Source organism: Indicator indicator, chromosome 1 (genome assembly GCF_027791375.1).
Source record: "Indicator indicator isolate 239-I01 chromosome 1, UM_Iind_1.1, whole genome shotgun sequence".
In the NCBI taxonomy this organism is placed as follows: Eukaryota; Metazoa; Chordata; class Aves; order Piciformes; family Indicatoridae; genus Indicator; species Indicator indicator.
In genome coordinates, this window is record NC_072010.1 from 70,954,826 (window position 1) to 70,975,769 (window position 20,944).

The 20,944-nt window shown below is 35.1% G+C and overlaps 1 protein-coding gene across 2 annotated transcripts in view; it reads left to right on the forward strand.

Moving 5' to 3' along the window:
- Positions 1–2,993: 2,993 nt before the first annotated feature.
- Positions 2,994–20,944, forward strand: part of REV1 (REV1 DNA directed polymerase) — a 40,348-nt gene continuing 22,397 nt past the window's right edge. The window contains exons 1-8 of one of the 2 annotated variants that reach the window (XM_054390279.1): positions 2,994–3,051; positions 3,834–3,966; positions 5,578–5,746; positions 9,145–9,294; positions 11,281–11,993; positions 13,807–13,914; positions 15,424–15,540; positions 20,214–20,346. In XM_054390279.1, the coding sequence (XP_054246254.1) occupies positions 2,995–3,051; positions 3,834–3,966; positions 5,578–5,746; positions 9,145–9,294; positions 11,281–11,993; positions 13,807–13,914; positions 15,424–15,540; positions 20,214–20,346 (1,580 nt within the window). In that variant the 5' untranslated portion in view covers position 2,994. The remainder of the gene's footprint in view (positions 3,052–3,833; positions 3,967–5,577; positions 5,747–9,144; positions 9,295–11,280; positions 11,994–13,806; positions 13,915–15,423; positions 15,541–20,213; positions 20,347–20,944) is intronic. The other variant, XM_054390286.1, reaches the window with a different exon arrangement.

Genomic DNA, 20,944 nt, shown 5'->3' on the forward strand with positions numbered 1-20,944 from the left:
GCCAAGTCATTCTCTTCCTCTTTCTTCCCTCTCTGCTCCTGTGGGAGATGTTCCCTATCAGGTAATGGTGGGGGAGTATTTTAGAGCCTCTTAGGGCTGTCTAGGCCTAATGCCAGGAGGTAAAGGGAGTAGCAGTCTCAGACCTGGCTAGCCTGAGATTAGCCTAGCAGTAGCAGAAGGAAGAGCGAGCCCTGGGGGTGGACCCTCAAGTGGGGAGAAGGGGGCCCTTGGGTGTGGTGGAAGGGACTCTGTACACTTTGGGATGTCTGCCACTATGCTTTGCAGTTTCTGTAAAACACTTAATTGCTTTTCCATTTAAACTTTCCATCACTATCCAATCAATTTGTGTGAGTGTCGTTCTTTTGCCCCTCTCGGGGCAATAGAGGATCTGTCCAGCCTTAAACCAGCAGACTGATCTAATAGTTTTTAGACAGAGATCACTCTTCCTCACCTCCCAGTGTCCTGAATAAAAATGAAATGTCTTTCAAGGTTTCAGAAAAGCTTACCCTCATGAAAGAAGTTCTTTGGTTTGTTGGGCATTAGATATTTTAGTTTAAGCAAGCGGTTGTCTATGTAGGGGTCAGAGAAACTACTCAAAAACTCAGCAACTGGAATAAAGAATATCTTTGCTAGGCTGATGTTGCAGTGACTTGTAGAACAGGTTCTGTACAGTCTTGAACATTCTTTGTTGTTTTTTTGCTTTGTTTTTCAGATTTAGAGTTTCTTTTCATGACAGTTTCTTTTGATAGACGTCCTTTTGGTTGTCACTATTGCGATTATTTTTGTTAAGGAGGAAGGGTGGGTAATCAGTAGTTTAAATTCTGATGTCTCTTATGAGCTCATACGTTGATACCAATAGTATGTAAAAAAACTAGATGGCATTTTCATAGTGGATACCTGTTTTCTCTGAGAACTTCTTAGTCAGAAGTGATAGATTTGAATTTCAATTGACTGCAGCTGATGGAACAATACAGATTTTCCATATGAAAGAAGTCATCTAGCCATTCCCAGTAGGTACTGTCCTCTACAGGAAAGATGTTCATTTTGTATTTAATGTGGTCATCTAGATGATCTCTCCTTTTTCTCACTGCTCCTTAAGAGTTCTGTGGTTTCTATTAGGTATAATATAAGCCACTAAAAATATCAGAAAGGCCAGTGTCTTGGAAGTTGGTATATGAGTAAGAAACACGTTCCTAGAGAAATAATACAGCATACTGAGGAGGGATTGCTTTGTTTTGGTTGCTGATATAATAAGAGTTCATCTCCTTGACATGTGATTTGTCTTTGCAATTACATACATGTGTGAAGGCTGTGTTTCAGATTGCAGTAACTACAAGTAGAACCACGTGCATCATAATCTTCCTGTGTTTGCAAAGGTCCTGAAACATAGCACTTAAGCTTGTCTTTTCAGCATAGTTATACCTGCTTTGACTATAATTCCAAGGTTGCCTAATTTGTCGTATTTGCAGTATTCCATGAAATTGATCATATTTATGGAAACTTTCCTGCATCTCTGTCATTTTCTGCAATAAAACTTTCCTGCATCAAGGGTGATTTAACTGGATTTCAAAATATGCCTGTTTGGTAGCTCTAGAAGAACAGAGTTTTAAGAAATAAAAGCTAGAATTCAACTCTTAGCCAGATTCAGAAGAAACAAAAATTTCATATGCTATAGGATGCAGTCTCCAGAAAAGTGAAGCAGAAGGCCTGGACACTGTTACCTCCATCCACAGCTGTATGTCCTTTCTGGTGGGCTGGAGACTGAGTGAAGCTTCTGTGCTGTGTTACTGGATGATACTATGAATAGTCCAGAGAACAGCTACCTGACCAGTGACTTCCTTCTGTATACTAACTGTAGTTTGGTGTGGTTTTATGGAGGATAAAGGAATAGAAAATAAATAATAAAATAAAAGTGACTAGCATAAATCTTCCTTTTAGTTTCAGAGTCTTATCCTTGTACTCTTAAGAGCTGACAGTTCTAAAAGACAGAACATTTTTTTTTTATTTAGGGAACTAGTTAAGAGTGGAAAATCAGAGATATAATAGCCGGCAGTGACCTCATGATCTTACTACATCATTAATCAATATTTTAAAATCAACAGCTATAGTTAATGTGAATCACTTGGATGCAGTGAACAGTTGGCTACAGTCCAAAATGTTTCTTTTTCTCTCCACCATTTCTATGCTAGCCAACTAATAGATCATGCGGGGACACTGCTTTGTACAGCTCATGGTCCAGGGATAAGTGCTTATGTAAAGGAAAATGGCAGTTTGGCTGGTTGGCTGTATTTGTTCATTATTAAGAAATGCAAACAAACAAAAGCCCAAATAAATCACAAATCTAGCTGTAGATCATATTAGATCATTTAAACAACTGGCTTTTCATTGACCGTAAGATGACCTTTGGGCTTTTTTTTTTTTTAATTCTGTGTGATGTATTGCATTGGAAAAACAAGTGTTTGTACTTTTTATAATTAGCTGTAAATATATTGACAAAATTAATCCAGTGTCTCATACCAGGAGGTGTTTGCCTGGATCCCACCAGGTAGATAGTGTCAAGAAATAGAAGGTTGTACCTGACTTGGGCAATATTTTGCATGAATAGTAGCAATTATATTTAAGAGTCTTTTATTACTCTTTTTTTTTATAGGTGATGTATAATAAACAGGAAGAGTTTAATAAATCATAATAGAAACTGAACATTGTAACGATTTTTTTGTATTCAGGGTAAATAGAACAAAATGTGCATGTTTGTTTTTTGATACACAGCAGGAGTGACAGTATGCATTACTACAAAACTGAGGAACTAGCTTTTATGCAATTTTTAATTTCTAGGTTAACGTTGTGACTCATATACTGTAGTGAAGCTCCCTGAAAAACATAATTTTTGTGATAATCTGTAGATGGCCTGTAATGCATCATTGAAATGCCACTGATGATATTACTAAACCTCTAATTGATCAAGCATTGTTCTTCCTATGCAGAAGCTTCAGTATGAGGCGGGGTGGATGGCGAAAACGGGCTGCCGAGGGCGATGGCTGGGGAATATGGGTATGTTCAAAACTAAGTGTTTAGTTTTGTTTTGGTTTGGGTTTTTTGAGAGGTAAATGGCACCGTGTAAAAAAAAAACTTTACAGTTTTGTTGTATATGCTAAAGGTATGTTCTAAATTAAACCCCTTTGTTTCACTTGTGATCTACATTCTAAAGAATTTTTTTTTAATTACCAGCTTTTGAAGTCTTCATTCACAGTAATCTGTGATTAAGTAATTAAACAGTAATTAAACTGCAAAATTAATTGGTGCAGACCCTTAAATAGCTTTAAGTCATCATTTAAAAACTAAATAATCTTAAAACTCTTTATGGGTGACTCCACATTCTATATAGGTGGGAAAACAATAACTGAGACACCTAATTTATGTAGATATTTATGCTGCTACTGTTGCATATATATTGAAGAACTGAAAATATTTGAAGCTTAATGAATATTCTCTACATTGTTTGTTTAGGCAGTGATCCTCTCATTTAGCATCCAGACTAGCATCATTCTCTTATTTTTTCTTTCTTTTTTATTCTAAAAAAGTTATGTATAGATATAGTTATTTTCTTATAGACTAAGATAAAAGAAATACTAAATAAATCCTGTCATGTTGGTAACAAGATGCTGGTTGTCATTTGGAAAAAGAAAACATATTCTATATGTTAACCAAAATACATTTGAAGGGATACTGCTTACTTTTCCAGTTTTATAACTGGCCAATTTCTGTCTGTAAATATTAGAAAATAAAACCAACATCATGGGGCTTGTTTTATTTTGTTTTAACTTAAAAACTAGGGTGGATACATGTCGGCAAAGGTTAAGAAACTGGAGGATCAGTTCCGGTCAGATTCAGCCATACAGCACCAGAGGGATGGAAATTCATCAACTATTTTTAGTGGAGTTGCTATCTATGTCAATGGCTTTACAGGTGAAGCTTTTATTATTTTAAGGGTTTGTTCTTTTTTGTTGTACTGTCTGTTGGTAAACCAAGTAAATCCTAAATAGGTTAAAGAACTGTAAAACACATGAGTTTGCAGCTAAGTAAATACATAACCATTACTGTATATGTTCTGTGCATTATGTTCGTTTGTGTTTCATGTTTAAAGTTTTGCATATAAAATCAGGCTTAGGTTGTGTATTACTTTTGTACATCATTTACATGAATGGTCGCTAATAGAAATAGGAGTAAATTTTTCCACCTTTCTGCAGGTATTTGAAATTAAACCTTCCAACTTCCTCTGTGCTCCTACCTATATTCAGTTTTTTTATTTTTCAAGCTATTGATGGTTAGAGTGTATGCATTCAGTTTGTTTGGGCTGATATGTTGGCATTTTCTTGCTCAGTGGTGTAATGCTTGAGATGGTGAACCCAGTAATAGTGGAAGAAGGAATAAGAGAAGAGGTAACACGAATATATGCATTGTCTGTGATAGGCTGATAGTGCATGCTAACTGCATTAAGAATTTTAATCGTATTTCTCCTGGGTTCTGTAAAGCAGCTTAATAACCTTTTTGAAACTTCCCAGAAGCTGTTTTCAGGGATCTATGCCAGGAATGTTGTAACTATAACGTAACTGATGCATACAACTTCTATGATAACATAGCAGTGGCTTAAGCGTAGGGCTCAAGTGGACTGAAAAAGATTAAGGTGGACTTGTTAACCCATTAATACATATGATTAAGTTTTAATACACGTGATTTCTTTAGTGAAAATCTAGCATTTGCTTATTCTTCAAGGCTGAAATAAGACAGGAAATGTATGCTATTTTTAGCTAAGAGTTAGAGATGTAATCAAGTGTTAGAAATATTTTGAGAGCTGACTGTAGGCCTCTGGAAGGAATTGTAACTGTATTCCTGTATTGAAAATATTTTTCTTTACTGTATCTCATGCCAGACTGACTATTCAAAACACTCTATTTTTGCTGACCCAAACCATTACCTTTTGTTGTCAGTGTGACACCACAGCAAAGGTTTTCCTAAAACTGAAACTTTTTTTCTTTTATTTTCCCTCCTCTGCTTGCAAAATGGGTACCTTTTTTATCATGATTGAAGGGATAAGAAGAGATGTTAGTTTTTAAGATATTCTGTTTCCTGTAACAATTCAAGAATACATCAGAAATTATATAGTAAGAGTTCTGTGCTATTGGTAAACCTTTTTGGTATTAATTCTTTTATAGTACTTTTGGTTATAAACTACTCTCCCAGGCTCTGGTGAAAAGATCAGTGAGTTAATGTGATTTTGTGTTATGTTGATGCAAGGTGGTTTATAATGTAGTTTAGCATTAAACCTACTTGAGTATTTTTTTCCGTCTCTACCATATGTGTTGTGGAAAGATCCTCTGTAACAAGTAACATTTTTACATTTTGATTTGGTCTCTTCAGAAACACAATATTACACATTTCTTCAGAAACATTTTTTATGATTTGTTCTTTGAAGAACTTGTAAGGTTTTTCTGATAACAGCATCATATTTCTTAGAGTTATGTTTCTTACTATATTTGCTGACACAAACCAGGAATATTTCTGGTTTTAATTTTATAGATCCCTCAGCTGATGAATTAAGACGGCTAATGATGTTGCATGGAGGCCAATACCATGTGTATTATTCCAGATCAAAAACAACTCACATCATTGCCACAAATCTTCCAAATGCCAAAATAAAAGAATTGAAAGGAGAAAAAGTAGTTCGTCCAGAATGGATCATGGAAAGGTAAGTTTACATCTACTGTTTTTGATTGCTTCTTTTGGAAGAAAAATATGAAGACTGTGGAAAAACAGCATTACAAAACATTGTGTTTTGAGATTATGGTTTAGTTTAAAATAAATCTATCTTGCAACAGCTGAGTAAAACTACTACTGTTATATTGAATATATGTTTCTTAGTGATTGTTTCATAAGAAACTTCACTGAGAACATTCAGCAAGTCTTAGGCATATTAGGAAACTGAACATTATCTTGTTGATTCCATTTAATATCCATGGCCTAAATTTGACTTCATTTAGTAAATAAAGAGGAATATTAATTGAAATGCATTTTCATAAAATTGATATTAATCCAACTAAACATTGTGTTGTGGCTTTGTAACACAACAACAACAAATGAGAAAAACCCAACCCAAACCACAGAAACCCACAATTTACGTTCTTTGGTTCCTCAGTGCACAGGAATATATAGGAGCAATTAAAATTGTCCTCAGGTCCTTGGAAAATATGATAGCCAGACTCAGAGCAGTCAATCTGGCTTGCATCTGTCATTTTCCATCTGAGGAACCCATGGGAAATAGGCAAGAATATGTTCTTGAAATCATTCTATCAATGTCATGCTATTCTTAACAAGCCCCCTTCCTAGATGACCAGCAGAAACACTAAAAAAACAGGTCTGCATACATACTAGTAGAATCCTGTTTGTGGTTCTTGTTTTCAGTTTGCTGATTTTCAGTCCTTTGGATTCAGTTTTATCATGTTTCTTCAAGGTAAATTTTTTAAACTTTAGTCAGAAATTACAGGTTCTTCAGTTTTGAAAAAGACTTTAGGTACACCTTTTAAACAGTTTTTAGGGCCTCATCCATGAGTTTAAGGACTTTGAAAACTGATGGTAGATGTGGTTTTATTTGGAGGATGTGGCTGTTTTAATTTATCCCATTAAAGCTTGCTATGATTTTAACCAAGTTGGAAAAAAAAAAAAAGAAGCTTAAGTGCATTCAGTAGAAACTTTCTGGAACCAAGGTATAACATCTGAGAATTTTCCTTATGATGTCTTATGTTAAGGTTCTGCATCTCCTGGTTCTGGAAGGTTGTTCTTTAGAACAGTCAGAAGAACTGTGTATAGACAGGTACATGGAGTTGGGCACAAGAAGACAGGGAACTCACTGTCTCAGTAGTGCAAGTATTTATGTTAGAATGTGGAGTAAAAGTAGTCTCACAACCTCTCATTTTTCCCCATCCTCTCAACAGTGTGAAGAACACTAATTGGTTAAATACTTCATCTCTGTGTATGGAATGCCAGATGTTCTTTGCAGTAGATCAGTTCAGTGGTTCCAATTTTATTGAATATTCATGTCCACATCATGTTACTGTAATATGGTGGATTTGAGTTTTTTTGGTTTGGTTAAGTATCAACCCTAAAATGTTACTGTTGCAAATTGCTGGTAAAGCAGTGTTGCTAGATCTTCAGTCTTGTTGTCAAAGGTTGCAAAATGGAAAGGTCATTTGTCTGTGGAGCTTTAATTTATTTCTTTGTGTGCACACATTATGATCTTGTCCTTAATTATGTGTTCACATGCCATCTCTTTTCACTATACCTGCCACATTCTTTTCACAGAAAAGATTGAGTTCAGGTTGCAAATTGCTAATTCAGTGACTTGGTTTTTGCTTTTTGTCTCCGTAACCCTGTTCCTTACTGCATGTGACTCAAATTCTTTGCTGGTAATGGAATGAATAATTAATTGCTGTCTTTTATTGGTTCTTATCACTATAGCATCTGTCTGCTTTCCAACAATTAATGAACTTACCATGACACATATTAAAATAGCCATTATTTTCATTTTTTTTGAGAGCCACCAAAGAGACATTAAGATAAAACAACAAAAATGTCAATCATTTGGAATATGCCATGTGAACTATCTAAGATAGGATTTTTCAGTTACTTATACAAAGATGGTAAGGTACATGTTGAAATCTATTGCTGCTTTAAAAGATTTGCATATTCTGAGCTGTGAACATTCTGAACTGTGGTCTGAAGTCAGACTGTCATAAACCTGTTGTTAAATGCAAGTAGCTCTAGAATTTTGGCTTGATTAGCGTTACATAAAGATCCTGTTGTAAGAGTAGTTGCAAAATTCAGTATTCTAGAGTAATGTGTGGTTGCTTTAGCAACAAAATTATTCTTTCTGCACTCCCCTTGTTGTGTGTTTTTTCTGTCTTTCCATTTCTGCAACAAATTAAGAGATTTGCAGGCAGACCTTGATATATGCCTAACTAGTTTTAATTTATCTAATTGGGAAATGTGATATCCCACTATATTCTTTTCCCTAATTGCAGCAAAAAAGCTTATAAGGGCTTTTATTCCACTGTCCAGTTCCTTTGTAGTACAGATTTGAGTTTGTTAAAAAGCACATCTCCAACAGAGAGCATTCAGGTGTTGAATAACAGAAAACAGTATCTGCCACTGAGATAAATTATCTTAAAAAATTTGAATCAAATTATATGTTCAAAAGTGAACACAATTATTAATCTGCTTTGATGTGGGGGAGGGTCATCTGTAAGAAGTTTAAGCATCTCTGACCTAGTGTTCAATATGAAGAGCAAAGTATAGGCAGGGAAGGCTGTTACCTCTACTTCCAGCAACAGATATTAAGGTGGAGAGATGAAGTCATGCTGCAGTGTATTTTGGAGAGGATTCCACTTCAAAGTCCATGACTTCTCTAAGGAATTTAACAGTTATTGAAGTATAATTGCAGTTTCAATGGAAGAAGAAAAAGAAGAGAGAGATACAGTGGAACACATAGAACAGAACTAAAATGATTGCAGAAGATATATATGGAAGGTATATTTGGGAATTTTTCTTGTCTAGCTTTCTTTGTTGAATTTTCTCACAAGAAGGAATAATTATTCTTTTGGAATAGAAGAAGTAATTCCTCTTCAATAGTGAACCGCATCCTAGCTGACCTGCTTCACATTCTACCCAAATTTGCTCAGGACACATGTGTTTGCATTGTTCCAGTTAAAGAGCTCAGTGAGCATTGTTAGAATAACCAGGACTAGTCACCAGAGGGGTTTTTTCATCTGGGCATTGCTTATTTTAGTTTTTTTAAATCAAAAATTTGGGTTTTGCTTCTGTCAATTGGAGAAAAAAAATGGATGTAGACAACTGACCAACATATCTGTGCAAAAGTACCAGTCACCGCATCAAAAATTACTTTTCAGTTCAATCCAGTTAGTACTGGGAAAGGGATTGTGGAAGGGACTGCAAGTCCATACAGCAGAACAGCAAAAGGTAATGACCAAAGTAATAGTTTATTGTACATGAGGTGTTTTTCACCATAGAACCTTGGGGGTTTCTTTAAATGTCTAAAGTACTAACATGTTCTTTTTTTTTTTTTTGTTTCAGCATTAAAGCTGGACGTCTCCTCTCGCACATTCCATATCAGCTTTACACCAAGCAGTCAAGTGTTCAAAAAGGTCTCAACTTCAATAGCGTATGCAAACCCGAAGATGCCATGCCAGGTCCAAGCAATATAGCTAAAGATCTCAACAGGGTGTAAGTGTTTCTCATCTTGCAATGCAGATGCTAATGATGCACTTATAATGGGTTTGGATTTATAAGAGGGAAGTTCTGAGGCACTGAAATTTAAAATTAAGCTATAGCTATATAAATAGTTGAGGACAGAACTACAGCTACCTTGACTTTTCAAGCCTTGTATCTAGTCTTTGGTCCACACTTCGCTTCATAATGTGACCGAGGAGTCCGAGGAGGTAATATATCTATATGGAAGCAACAAACATACATTAAAGTATTCTGACTACTGAGAAGTAGGTCTTTATTTCAAAAACTAGAAGCTGGCATGATTTGATTACTTTTGCTAAAGGTGCGTAGAAACAAATGTGTATATATACTAGCTGTTAAGTTCCTTCTTTAAAAAAAAAAAATCACAACATACCTTATGTCACCTTATGGTGACCTAACACCATGGTTTAAGTCACTCTTGAGAGAGAAGATGGGTTAAAAAATCCAATTACATTTGTAAAAATTCTCCTGAAAGATTTTGAGAAGGGAATAGAACAGAAAGCACCAGCAAAATTTTTAACTTGCAGAGGAGCTGAAATTTGGAAAAATGCTTTCTACTTGACCTAAGTGTTCTGTAGATTTTTTTTTTTTCTCTTTTTAAAGAGAGTACCCGCCTCTTTCTCAGAAGCACATGCTTCGTGTTTAGCGAATCACAAAATTGTAGAATGGGTGAGGTTGAAAGAGATTTCTGGGGGTCATCTGGTCCAACACTACTGTTCAAACAGGGCCAGTGATACTGTAATGACAATCTGTGTTCTTCCAGGGTCAACTGATTTATTTGAAATCCAGTTCTGCATAATGCTGAGGATTTGCCTACATGTAGGAAAAATACCATCAGTTCCACAAAATGAGCAGTATTTCTTACCTGTGTTTTTAAACGATGAGTGATACAATTACCATCTCTTCTTATTGCATTGTTAATGTTTTTTTCAATTAGAACTAAATTCAGACTTCAAAAAATACCAATCTAGTCTAAAAAGTAGGAGTTTAAAAGCCTGCCCTACCCATTGATGCTAAATATGTGCCACTTTCAGCTATGCAACTCCTAAAAAATAAGTGTTTAATGTAATTTCTGGTTGTTATACTCTTAACCAAATTGTTGCCACAGTTAATTGGCTTTCTGTTTTCACTGGTACGCTGGATAGCTAATTATTTACCACCTTTTTTTTGTGTGTGTACTTGAATTGCTATCTTTGGGAGTTGAGAGTGATGGTTGGTTGGGAGGGGTTTTGTTTGTTTGTTTTGTTCAGCAGATCACCTCTTGAAGGCTTTGGGCTTAATTCCACTAAAGATTTCTTGCAGAGTTAATTTTTTTTGAATGAAAGCTTTGCCTCTACACTGTCAGAGTAGAAGTAAATTGCCAGTGCACTTCTGGCAGCATACTTAGTTTTGTATGCTTAAAAGATAACAAGTAGTTTGTTTGGGGTTCTATGGTAAGCTTAAAATGTTTGATTTATAGAGCCTGAGCAGATTTTTGTTGAAAGATGATCTATGTATGATACTCAAATAATTTTCTAAAAAAGAATTTTCTGTGTATATTTCCTTTTTTCTTGTATTTGTAACTAGATAAGGAAAATCACAGCATTCACGCTCTCCATGGTTGTACGGTTCTGTTAACAAATAAATAATTGTTATGATTCATTTCAAGACTGCTGGACAAATTAAAGACTGTAGAAATAGCTTTTCTAACATGAGCATGATTTTAGCCACTCCTGTGTAAACTCCTGGTACTGTTTTATTAATAATAATTGAATCTATGAAATCTTTTGTAGAGTAGTACAGTATTTTGTGACATTGAGAGGATATGGCTCAGAGTTTGAGAATTGTCTTGAATATATAAAAACTGCTCAGGTACATACTGATAACAGCTAGAAAGATAAATACTTAACATTTGAAATGACCTGTGAATGTGCCTTGTTTTATAAAAGATATGGTATTAAACAGTCATATCTGTTTCAGAAATCATATTAAAAAGTGTGAGATGGAAAACGAGATCACACCCAATGGAGTAAGTAGCTGGAATGAAGAAGAGGAAGAAGAAAGTGACAATTTTGGATTTACAGAGCTGGAACAGATCCTTCCTGGACAGAAACAAAATGGGATTCAGTCTCACAAAGACAGTACTGCCATTTTTAACGGACACACACACACTTCTACCAGTGCCTTAAAGACACAGGATTGCTCGTTGCCCTCGGGCAACAGTGTTGCAAGTAGGTTCTCTCTAGGCCTTGTGCAGGAGGAGGGGAAGACTGAGAAAGGCATGGCTGACTTCAGAGACTGCCCGACACAGCAGTTGCAGCAGAGCAACAAAAATACAGACTTTTATTGGAATCCACATAGAACTATGAGTATTTCATCCTCATCTTCATCTTTGCACAGTAATGCTAAAATAAATGGTGCTCACCACTCCACTGTTCAGGGGCCTTCAAGCACAAAAAGCACTTCTGTACCTACTCTTAGCAAGGCAGCTTCCTTACCTATGTCCAAACCTTCAGATTGTAGTTTTATTTCTGAATTTTATTCACGTTCAAGATTGCATCATATATCAACGTGGAAGTGTGAATTGACAGAGTTTGTCAACAGCCTACAGAAAAAAAACAGCGGTGTCTTCCCAGGAAGGGAAAAATTAAAAAAATGGAAAGCAGGCAGGTCTGCACTTAAAACTGACACAGGTAGATACTTGTTTAAGAAGGTTTATGTTGAGAAGGTGCCTATATCTTTATTTGTACATTAATTGTCTAATTGAAATAGGTTAGTATTCAATATTCATATTACAGTCTAACTATCTGGAAAAGCTTGGTGACTTTGATGTACTGAAAACTAAAGGCTCCAACTTCTTTTGGTTTTGTTAGAGGTTTTTTTTAACGAAAAATATGACTTAATGTGATACTCTGTCCTACCTTCTTGTAGAAATAGTATTTCTGACTTTACCAAGATATGTGGATTGAGCAAGGAGAAAAAAATATTATAACTATCTAAATATAGAAGTCTCTGGTGTGAAAATCTAAAAGGGAAAACACAAAACCAAGAAAAACCTTGCTGCTTACACATCAGTGTGAGAACTTAAAATATGAATAACAATTGTAAGTTAATTGAAATTTCAGTTACTTTTTTTTTTTTTACTTGAAAGAGTTTTATATACCTCTGGGTAGCAATGTCATATGAGACTTCTGAGCCTCACTTGTGACAGAAGAGAAATGTTCTATGTCATTACATCAAGGGCTAAAATGAAAAAATGTAATTCATTAGAGGCAGTCTTACAAGTATAGATCTAGTATTTCACATCTTTAGAATCTCTCATTTACAGTCTTACTAAATTAAAAGGCTAACTCTGTAGCACCAAAGAGCCTCTGACTCTGTTGTGCTTCAAAAATACTCCCTTATATATGAAAATATACTTGCTGATAAATTGACACATCCTATAAATTATTGCAAGTTATTGATAGATAAATTAACTGATTCTGTGTTTGTGCTAGGACACCCTAGTTATAAAACATGTTAGCTTACAAATTACCTTAATGTGTATTTTTCACTTAAAATAAGATACAAATTAGTAATTTTTTTCTTTCTGATTTGGCCTAGAGTATTCAAATAGTTAATGACTATTTCATTTGACAAGTAGAAACTTCTTAAAGATTAACTTGGTTGCTCGATTTGTAGATACATTCTTTCTAAGAAAGTCCTTATTTTTCAAAGACTGATTTCAAATGGTAAATTATTAAAACCAAGAAAACATTTTTCTGATTGCCCAGTAATTAACTCTTATGTTAGTCAGAACAGTTCACTTGATATATTGAAGTATTTTTTATTGTTACATTTTATGCATTGCTCAAATTAAGTTTTTTTTTTTTTTCTTGTTATGTATAGTCTCCTCTGATAGGTCAGCAACATAGCCATGCAGACTTGAACTTCTAGAATACCTGACACAATTATTTCTAGTGCTTAAGGCGTGTAAGTTTTTCAGTCTGGAGCTGTCTTGCTCATCTTCGCTTAATGTTTGCATGAGTGTAGGTACAGTAATTACAAAATCCAATTGCGTGGGAGGTTTAAAGCTTAATTTTGGTGTGTTTCATGAAGAATTACGGATAGGCCTTAGTGCAGCTAAACTGTTTTTTGATATTTTTTTTGGAACAGTCTTCTGATTACTGAAGAAAAGGGAGTAAAGTTGTCTGTTACAAATTCAGTGTTAATACAGCAAAATAAGATTCAGTTCCCATGACATGTATTAATCTTCTTGTGTTGGGAGAACTTGTTAGGTAGAAAGTGTTAATTATGAGAAAATAAAATAGGAGCTTTGAGTTTAGGCTGTTTGTCTACTGTTGATATTTACACTGCTTTGTCAATTTTGTAAATGTAAATATCTTCTTGGTGAGAAGAAACAAATACCTTTATAGTTTAAGGTGACAAAACTTGATGACTGCTATGAGTAGTACCGAAGTATATAAATTAGGGTTCAAGTTTTCTGTTGGTGTATCTTCATATTAGGTAATGTGTCTGTTGCAAGCTCAGCCAAGCCACAGAGCTGTATAATGCACCTGGATATGGATTGCTTCTTTGTGTCTGTGGCTATCCGAAATAGACCAGATCTCAAAGGTCAGTATCTAATTCTGCATGTTACAGTTTGCTCAGTTAAGCCTTTAAAATTAAACCCAAACTTGCACACTTAAAAAATGAATTTTGCATGTTAATAATTTCTCCTGGCATCTTTTATAGTCAGATCATGCAACATTCGTATTCATGCTTACTTTTCCAACAATCCAAAAGCAAGTGGAAGAGAGCACAGGAATTCTCCTTGTCTCCTTTCAGTATCTAAAGTAGGAAAAGTAAAATCTGGAATAACCATTCTCTATAACTTTGTCCATACCTTACTGAAACTTAAATCTGCTATTTTAGCATTTGGAGATCAAATCCTAGTTGTACCAGAAGTGGATATTGAACACTGTTAAAAAAAAAAAAAAAGAGGAAGAGAGAAAAAAAGAATGGAATATCCTAATAATGTTCCTGAAGGTGATGTAAGGAGCTTTTAACTAGAAAAGTGGAAAGGTCAAGAATGAGAATTAATAGTCTGTTTGCCTGATGTGTCTTTTTTCAAGGGAAATTTGCTGCTGCTTCTTGTTTCTATCTAAGCTCTGACAGAGGACGTATTATAGAACCTGGAGGATGAGCAATTCTGTTCACATTTAGAAGTATCAATTTTGCGATTGTCCTTAGGGTGTAGGAAGAATTACTGGAGCACCTTAGCAAGTTTTAGTGGTATTTTTACAAATGTGCCTTTCAGAAATAGAGATACTAGTTCTATGCAAATGCTGAATCTTGGTGATTCACAAATCTGAAGACTTGGTGCAATGGTGAGTATCTGACCCCTAGCTATTGTAGATTTTTGGAAAGAGCAAGCTGTTTATACAATTCCTTTGCTATCTTCTGTTCAAAAGCAAGAGCAATTGTATCAAAGGTGCTCCTGCTATGTTTGAGTCTTAAAATCTTTTACTTTGTGCCAAGTTTCTAATTCCATTACTGGAATATAAAGAGCCCAGTACTTTTGTGCAAATATTTTTTTCTGTCCCACGGAAGTCTGCCAGAACTTTCAGTGCATAAATTACTTTCCTGTTGAAAAGTTATGCAGCTGTTGATACTACTAAAAAGTCAAAAGTTTACTAAAGATTTTATTTTGTACAGTTAATTAAACAAGTGTAACTCAGTGTGTTGGTATGTGTATGCGCTCCTAGTTTAGTTAAGCTAATAAAAACAATGAAGTATTTAAAATCAGGACACTGTTTGCTCTGTGTTAAACTAATGAATCATTAGAATGTTGTTGAAATTTCACAACTTCCATTATTACTTGTTATTAATGACAAACTAGTATGGCTCTATTTTTCACTCTTTAAAAGCTTTTCTTTACATGTGACTGCAAGTAAGATAGCAAATTTATAGTTGCAATGCAAAGTTACTTTCATAGCGGTTTCCTTCTTAATGCTGTAAGAAATGCTTGAAAGAAATGATAAAAAAACAGACATCCTTATGATTTTACCCTAGTTGTGCCATTATTAAAATATAAGCTATTATAGATGTTGACTTATAAATACATACATTTCTTCTTCACAGGAAAACCAGTGGCTGTTACTAGTAACAGAGGTGCAGGAAAAGCACCACTGCGCCCTGGTGCAGACCCCAAGCTTGAACAGCAGTATTACCACAATAAACTGTTGAATGGCAAAGCAGGTACAGATAAGTGTGTTTGTTTGTCTGTATTTTTTTTAACTCTTGTTATTGAAGACTTTAAGTTAAAAGTTATTAATAAAGTACACAGTGGATGAATTTGTTTTTTTTTCATGCAGGGGATATCAGAAAATAAACATCTTTGGACTACATGATGTTCTGTAATAACATGCCACTGTGAATTCTTGTTTGTTAGCTTTGCTCAGAATGAGTGAATTACTTCAGAGTAATTTTAGGTTTTGCCCACTTTTGCTGAGGTTGAGAATAAGATATAATATTAAGTAATTATTTTTAAAAATAAATAAATACAGGTTGACTGGGATCAATACATTCTGAGTAAGTCTCTTATGGAGAAGAAGGTACAAAATAAATTTTAAAAGTCTCATAAAACTTTTTTGCTAGAGAAATAGAAATGACAGCACATAGGCTAGTGAGAAACTGATTGTTTGAAGTTGGCTTAGCTGGCTTTCGAAGTGCATGTGTGCAATATCTGTGTACAATGAATTCATCTGGGTGGTCCTTAGAGCATTTCAGGTCTCAGCGAAGCCTTTGCAACTTCTTGAGTTCTCTATCTCCTGTAGTTTGTTTCCTCAAAACCAGGGCATCTCTAGTTTGAGAATTCCTTACTTGCTTGTAGTAATTTAGAAATCTGTTACTTTGTGTCCTTAGGTAGTAGTATACTAATGTAAACAACAATGAAAATGGTCTTACTATACTTATACTGCCTGAGCTCATTTAGTTTGAGAAAATACATTGCTAAACATCAGGAACTGGTTTCTCTTTTTTTCTCCAACAGTCTGCTTCATCAGCTTGAAGCTTATTTACCACAGTGATGTTAAAAAGTGCGTATACAGCAGGCAGCCGCTATTTAATTTCAGTTTAGATTTAGAAGATGACTTTCTTCCTTGCCCCTTTTATATGCACTTTTTACCACCCTTGTGGTAGCAAGTATTAGTGTCAGAGTTTACACTACACTGAGTTATTTTGTTTATGCAAGAGGTGGAAAAAGGTTGTTCTTCCATAATTGTTTTGAAATGTTAGTACCTTAAAAAAAATCTGCCACTTGTCAGAGATGTTTGGAAAGAAGGTATTTCAGGAAGCAGTGCCATTTGATTTGTATTTTTGCTGTAGTTTATGAACACTTGAAAACCAAGGTAGAATGTATGTTTGTGGAACATGCTGGCCTTTTTTAACTTTTTAGGGACTTTGCATGATACTCCAGACTTAGTTTCTTCTGTGTTGTTTTCTATAGTATAGTTTTGTATGAAGCATTTATTGGTAGGTCAGTTTTATACAGTGACTTTGTAACTTGGGTTAGGGTTTTACACTAATAGGAGTTATAACTTGATACAATCAAGTGCTGTTTGGAGAGAAAAGCAGTTAAATTATGGAAGTTTAGCTCATAATTTAGCATATTCTTTGTGATTCACAAATTCAATAGTATCTCTTCTACTATATTGCTTAAGGGTACAGCGTATTTCAGCCTCATTATATAAGAAACTCAGTTTCTTACCTGCAGCAGCTTTTTCTGAATATCCACACATTCATTTCTTTAACGTCAGCATCCAATCTCACTGGCTTCCACACAGGCAGGCAGATAGCTCTTTCTTTCTTGATACTTGACACTGATTGTGCAACCTACTGTTTTGGTGAAAGGGTTTTTCTCCTAACACTCTTTTTACAGTCTCTATCTCATTAGCTGCTGTTCATAATATTTTTTAGTCTCTTTATTATTTTTTCTCCATGCACAGTGATTTTGTCAACAAAAAGTACAACCTGTTGTTTCAGCTTGCACTCTCCTAAGTATATAGCTTGTCTTCCTTTGGGGGGAAAGAAATGACAGTTAGATGTGGTCTTAGCTGGATGGGTGGAATTGCAGGTTAGACTTTTCTAACGTCACAGTATCTTAGTGTATGTAACACACTTCACAGCATGTGTTGAATTGTGCCATGCCCCAGAGGTAAATATGGTCCAGTAGACACGTGTATCACATGGAAAAGTACTTTTCTAAAATGTCAGAAATACAGAATACTAAGTTCTGCTGTTAAACATACACAGTTTTGTTTGGGGACATTTTACATAAATGAAATAAAAAGGTAGTTGGGACCAGCTTTGAACATGAGCATATTTTTACATCCATGCTTCAACATGGAATCCATTTCATTTTTTGATGCATCATGCTTTTCAGGCTGTTCTCTGATTTTTGCCTTCTCCAAGTCTTGCTTATTATGAAGAAAGTTCCAAATTTAAAAAACACCAACAAAGCAAAATGAAACAAAACAAGCAAAAAGAAACCCCCCACAAACAAAAATACACAAACCCAAATCCTTATGAATCACTTTTGACCAAATACTGAATTCTGCTGCTTCAGCTACTTCTTTTTTTTGCAAATTACTTCTTTAGTGATACTGATTCCTGCCTTTGATCTGCATTGCTAGACAAATATCTAGTGTCAATAGAATCTTGAATCTTTTATAAAATACTTTCTTTTCTTGTATATTTGTAAATTTAAGACTTACTGTTGTTCTCACCCCAAATCTCCAAATTGGAGATAACCTTTCTGGGTAGTAGAATTACTTCTCTACATACATGTCATCTTTTAGCACTGGTACTCTAAAGATAGAAGATTAACATATGTTAATCAGGATTCATAGTCTGGGTTCTCTTTTCCATGGCCAGGATGCCCAAGATGTGAATGTTTTCTAGGCTTCCTTTCCCTCAACCCTCATATCTCCGTTTTTTTTCATTCTAAAGAGCAGCAGATTTTAACCATCATATTAGTCACAGATTTATTCTCAGCGATTTCTTTTTCACAGACTTGGGTCCTGGCCTCTGATTTCTCCATCCGTTGCTCCACATTCACCATGTGCCTGTCTAGTTTCCCAGCTTTTGGTGAGAGGTTCTCTACCTTGCCTTCCATTGAGGACAATGTGTTCTGCATTGCCCTGAATTTCACATGAAGTGACTCCATCAGCTCATGGGGGAAACTGCTCTGCTGCGATGTGGAAAAAGTCGACGAGTCCAATGAAGATAGACAAGATGACAGCATCATCTCAGGCCAGGGCACAGGAAGGCATGGACTAAAGAAATTGTTCTTGTCATTCTTATCTTTATTTGGGGCATAAGTTTGCTCTAATTTTCAGTTACAGACATCTTAGGTAACTTACTGAGCACTTCATACTTTAAAATATTTAAGACGTAAAAAGGTGCACAAATTTAGCAGACATTCTGAATAAAAGCCATTTCTCACAGGAGTCAGGCTCTGCCCCTGCTGTCGCCACTCACTCATTACAACACTTTCTCTGGTCTGTTAACTACCTGTATGAGCACATAGCACCATATTTCCTTTCAGTCAGATTACCAGTGTGTAAGTTGCTTGAAATAGAATTAGGCATTGTGGCACTCTGAAGATAACTCCCTGTTTATTATGTTACAAAGGTGTATGGTATTAAATGGACTACAGCAATGAAAAAAACCCTTTCCTTTTAAGTAAATAGAAGCTTGTTTGTATGATACCTTGTTTTGATTCTGATGGGGTGCTTGGGAGGGCATAGCGGTCTTTGCATCTAGCCCTTTTTTTTTTTTTTTTTTTGAGGCTGATCTATATTTAGAGTATAGGCATATATCTGTCAAGGTTTACATACTCTGAAAACCCAAATAGAAAATGCTTTACTTGATTCCAGTATTCGGTGTCATGGAATTTTGTTCCAGTACATAATACACAGTGGACCTGAAGGACTCTTTAAAATTTATGTTGGTTCATGCAGTAAAGTTTTACAGAATTAGGGAAACTGTCTCGTTTGAAGTCTGGGGTTGCAGTATTTGTAACTGTATGATTTTGAGCCAAGAGAAGGTTATGGTGATATTTGAAAGAAGTTGACCTAGCCTAGTAAGAGAATTAATAGGAGCTAACAGCAGAAGTTTTGTCAATTAATATCCCCATGAGAGTGTTAAAGGAAGTATAATTTTCAGCTCGTGTTTGGTTTTTATTTTTTTATTTGAGCTAATTAGCATTCCAGTTATTTAATTTCTTAACAATCAATTCTAGATTATTAGGAAAAATAGTTTTAAGTAAAAGGTTGTAAGTACAATAAAAGGTAGGTTTGCATTCTGGAATTAATTTCTCTGTTCTGGTGGTACTTGTACTTTTTGTAAGAAGGAATGTGGCTAAGTGTCTTCATGTTCAGCCAAGCAGTTGGTAAATTTCTCGGTGTCACGTATTTGTTTACAGGATATGGTTGTAGCAGTTAGCCTCAAGTGTTTGATCATTTTAATGGACATTAAAACTGAGATCAGTCTTATTTTACAGTATGGTGGTATGTAGTCACAAACAAACTGCTCTCTAGTAATTTGGGGGAAAATAGAAACGAAATTTTTATGTAGCTTAATACTGTTCTCAGTAATGTGTTCAGACCTACCTGCAGAGTCAGATTACTCTATCTGTGTGTTTGGGGGTTGTCCTGTTTGGGTTTTGGGGTGTTCTTTTTTGGGGGTGGTTTTTGTTTGTTGTTTGGTTTTTTTCCTGGACCGTGATATGAATCCATGTAGTACTAAGAACCTCTTCATCAACAGGTAGCAGTAGAAAAATTGTACAAAATAAAATCCACATTTTTTATTTTATTCACATTCATTCTACTGAACTCTTAAGAAAAATAACATAAATGTTATTTTCCAAGCAGAAATTAGAGTACCTGGTAAACTGGACTCATCAGTCTGGGAGCATCCAGATTCCACACATGTGAATGGAGCTGACTTCGACCTCACTGTTCTGTCCATGGCTGAAATAGCTTCTTGTAGTTATGAAGCCAGGTAGGTAAAAGTTAACGTATGTTGCCTAAAAATATCATACAGATAGGCATAAACTCTCCAAAAATAGCAGTTGTACAGTCAGTTTCCTGAAATTTATTTAGAGAGGAATTACATTTTCAAAAGTTGTGTAGGTTGTTAGAATTTAGCAAATGATCTTCCCTATGGATGCTGCTACTTTTTAAACACTGCGTAATAGATTTTAACCTAACATATGTGTTCCTAGAAACAAAGCCTCTTAAGGAAAACTTTATGCCATCCACTGTAATTTTGTTGGGTTTGTAATTTAATCTTCAGTTCTTTGTATCGAAATTGCATTCTTTTCTGGAATTAAGAACACTTTGTTACTGAGGTGGATTAGTTAAAATCAAACAGTAAGACTGATTACTCAACTTAAAAATATTTCTCGCACAGGTTATGTTGAGCATCCCAAATAACATACCTCATACATGTTCAGACTTTGAAACAACTTGTTCTAAATATAAGCACAGAGTTGAAAAAGTGGTTTTCTTCTCTGATGGAAATAATACTCCAGAAATAATTTCTTGGTAGGAACCTTTCTCAACCATGCTAGGATAGGCAGGCTTATATTTGTATTTCA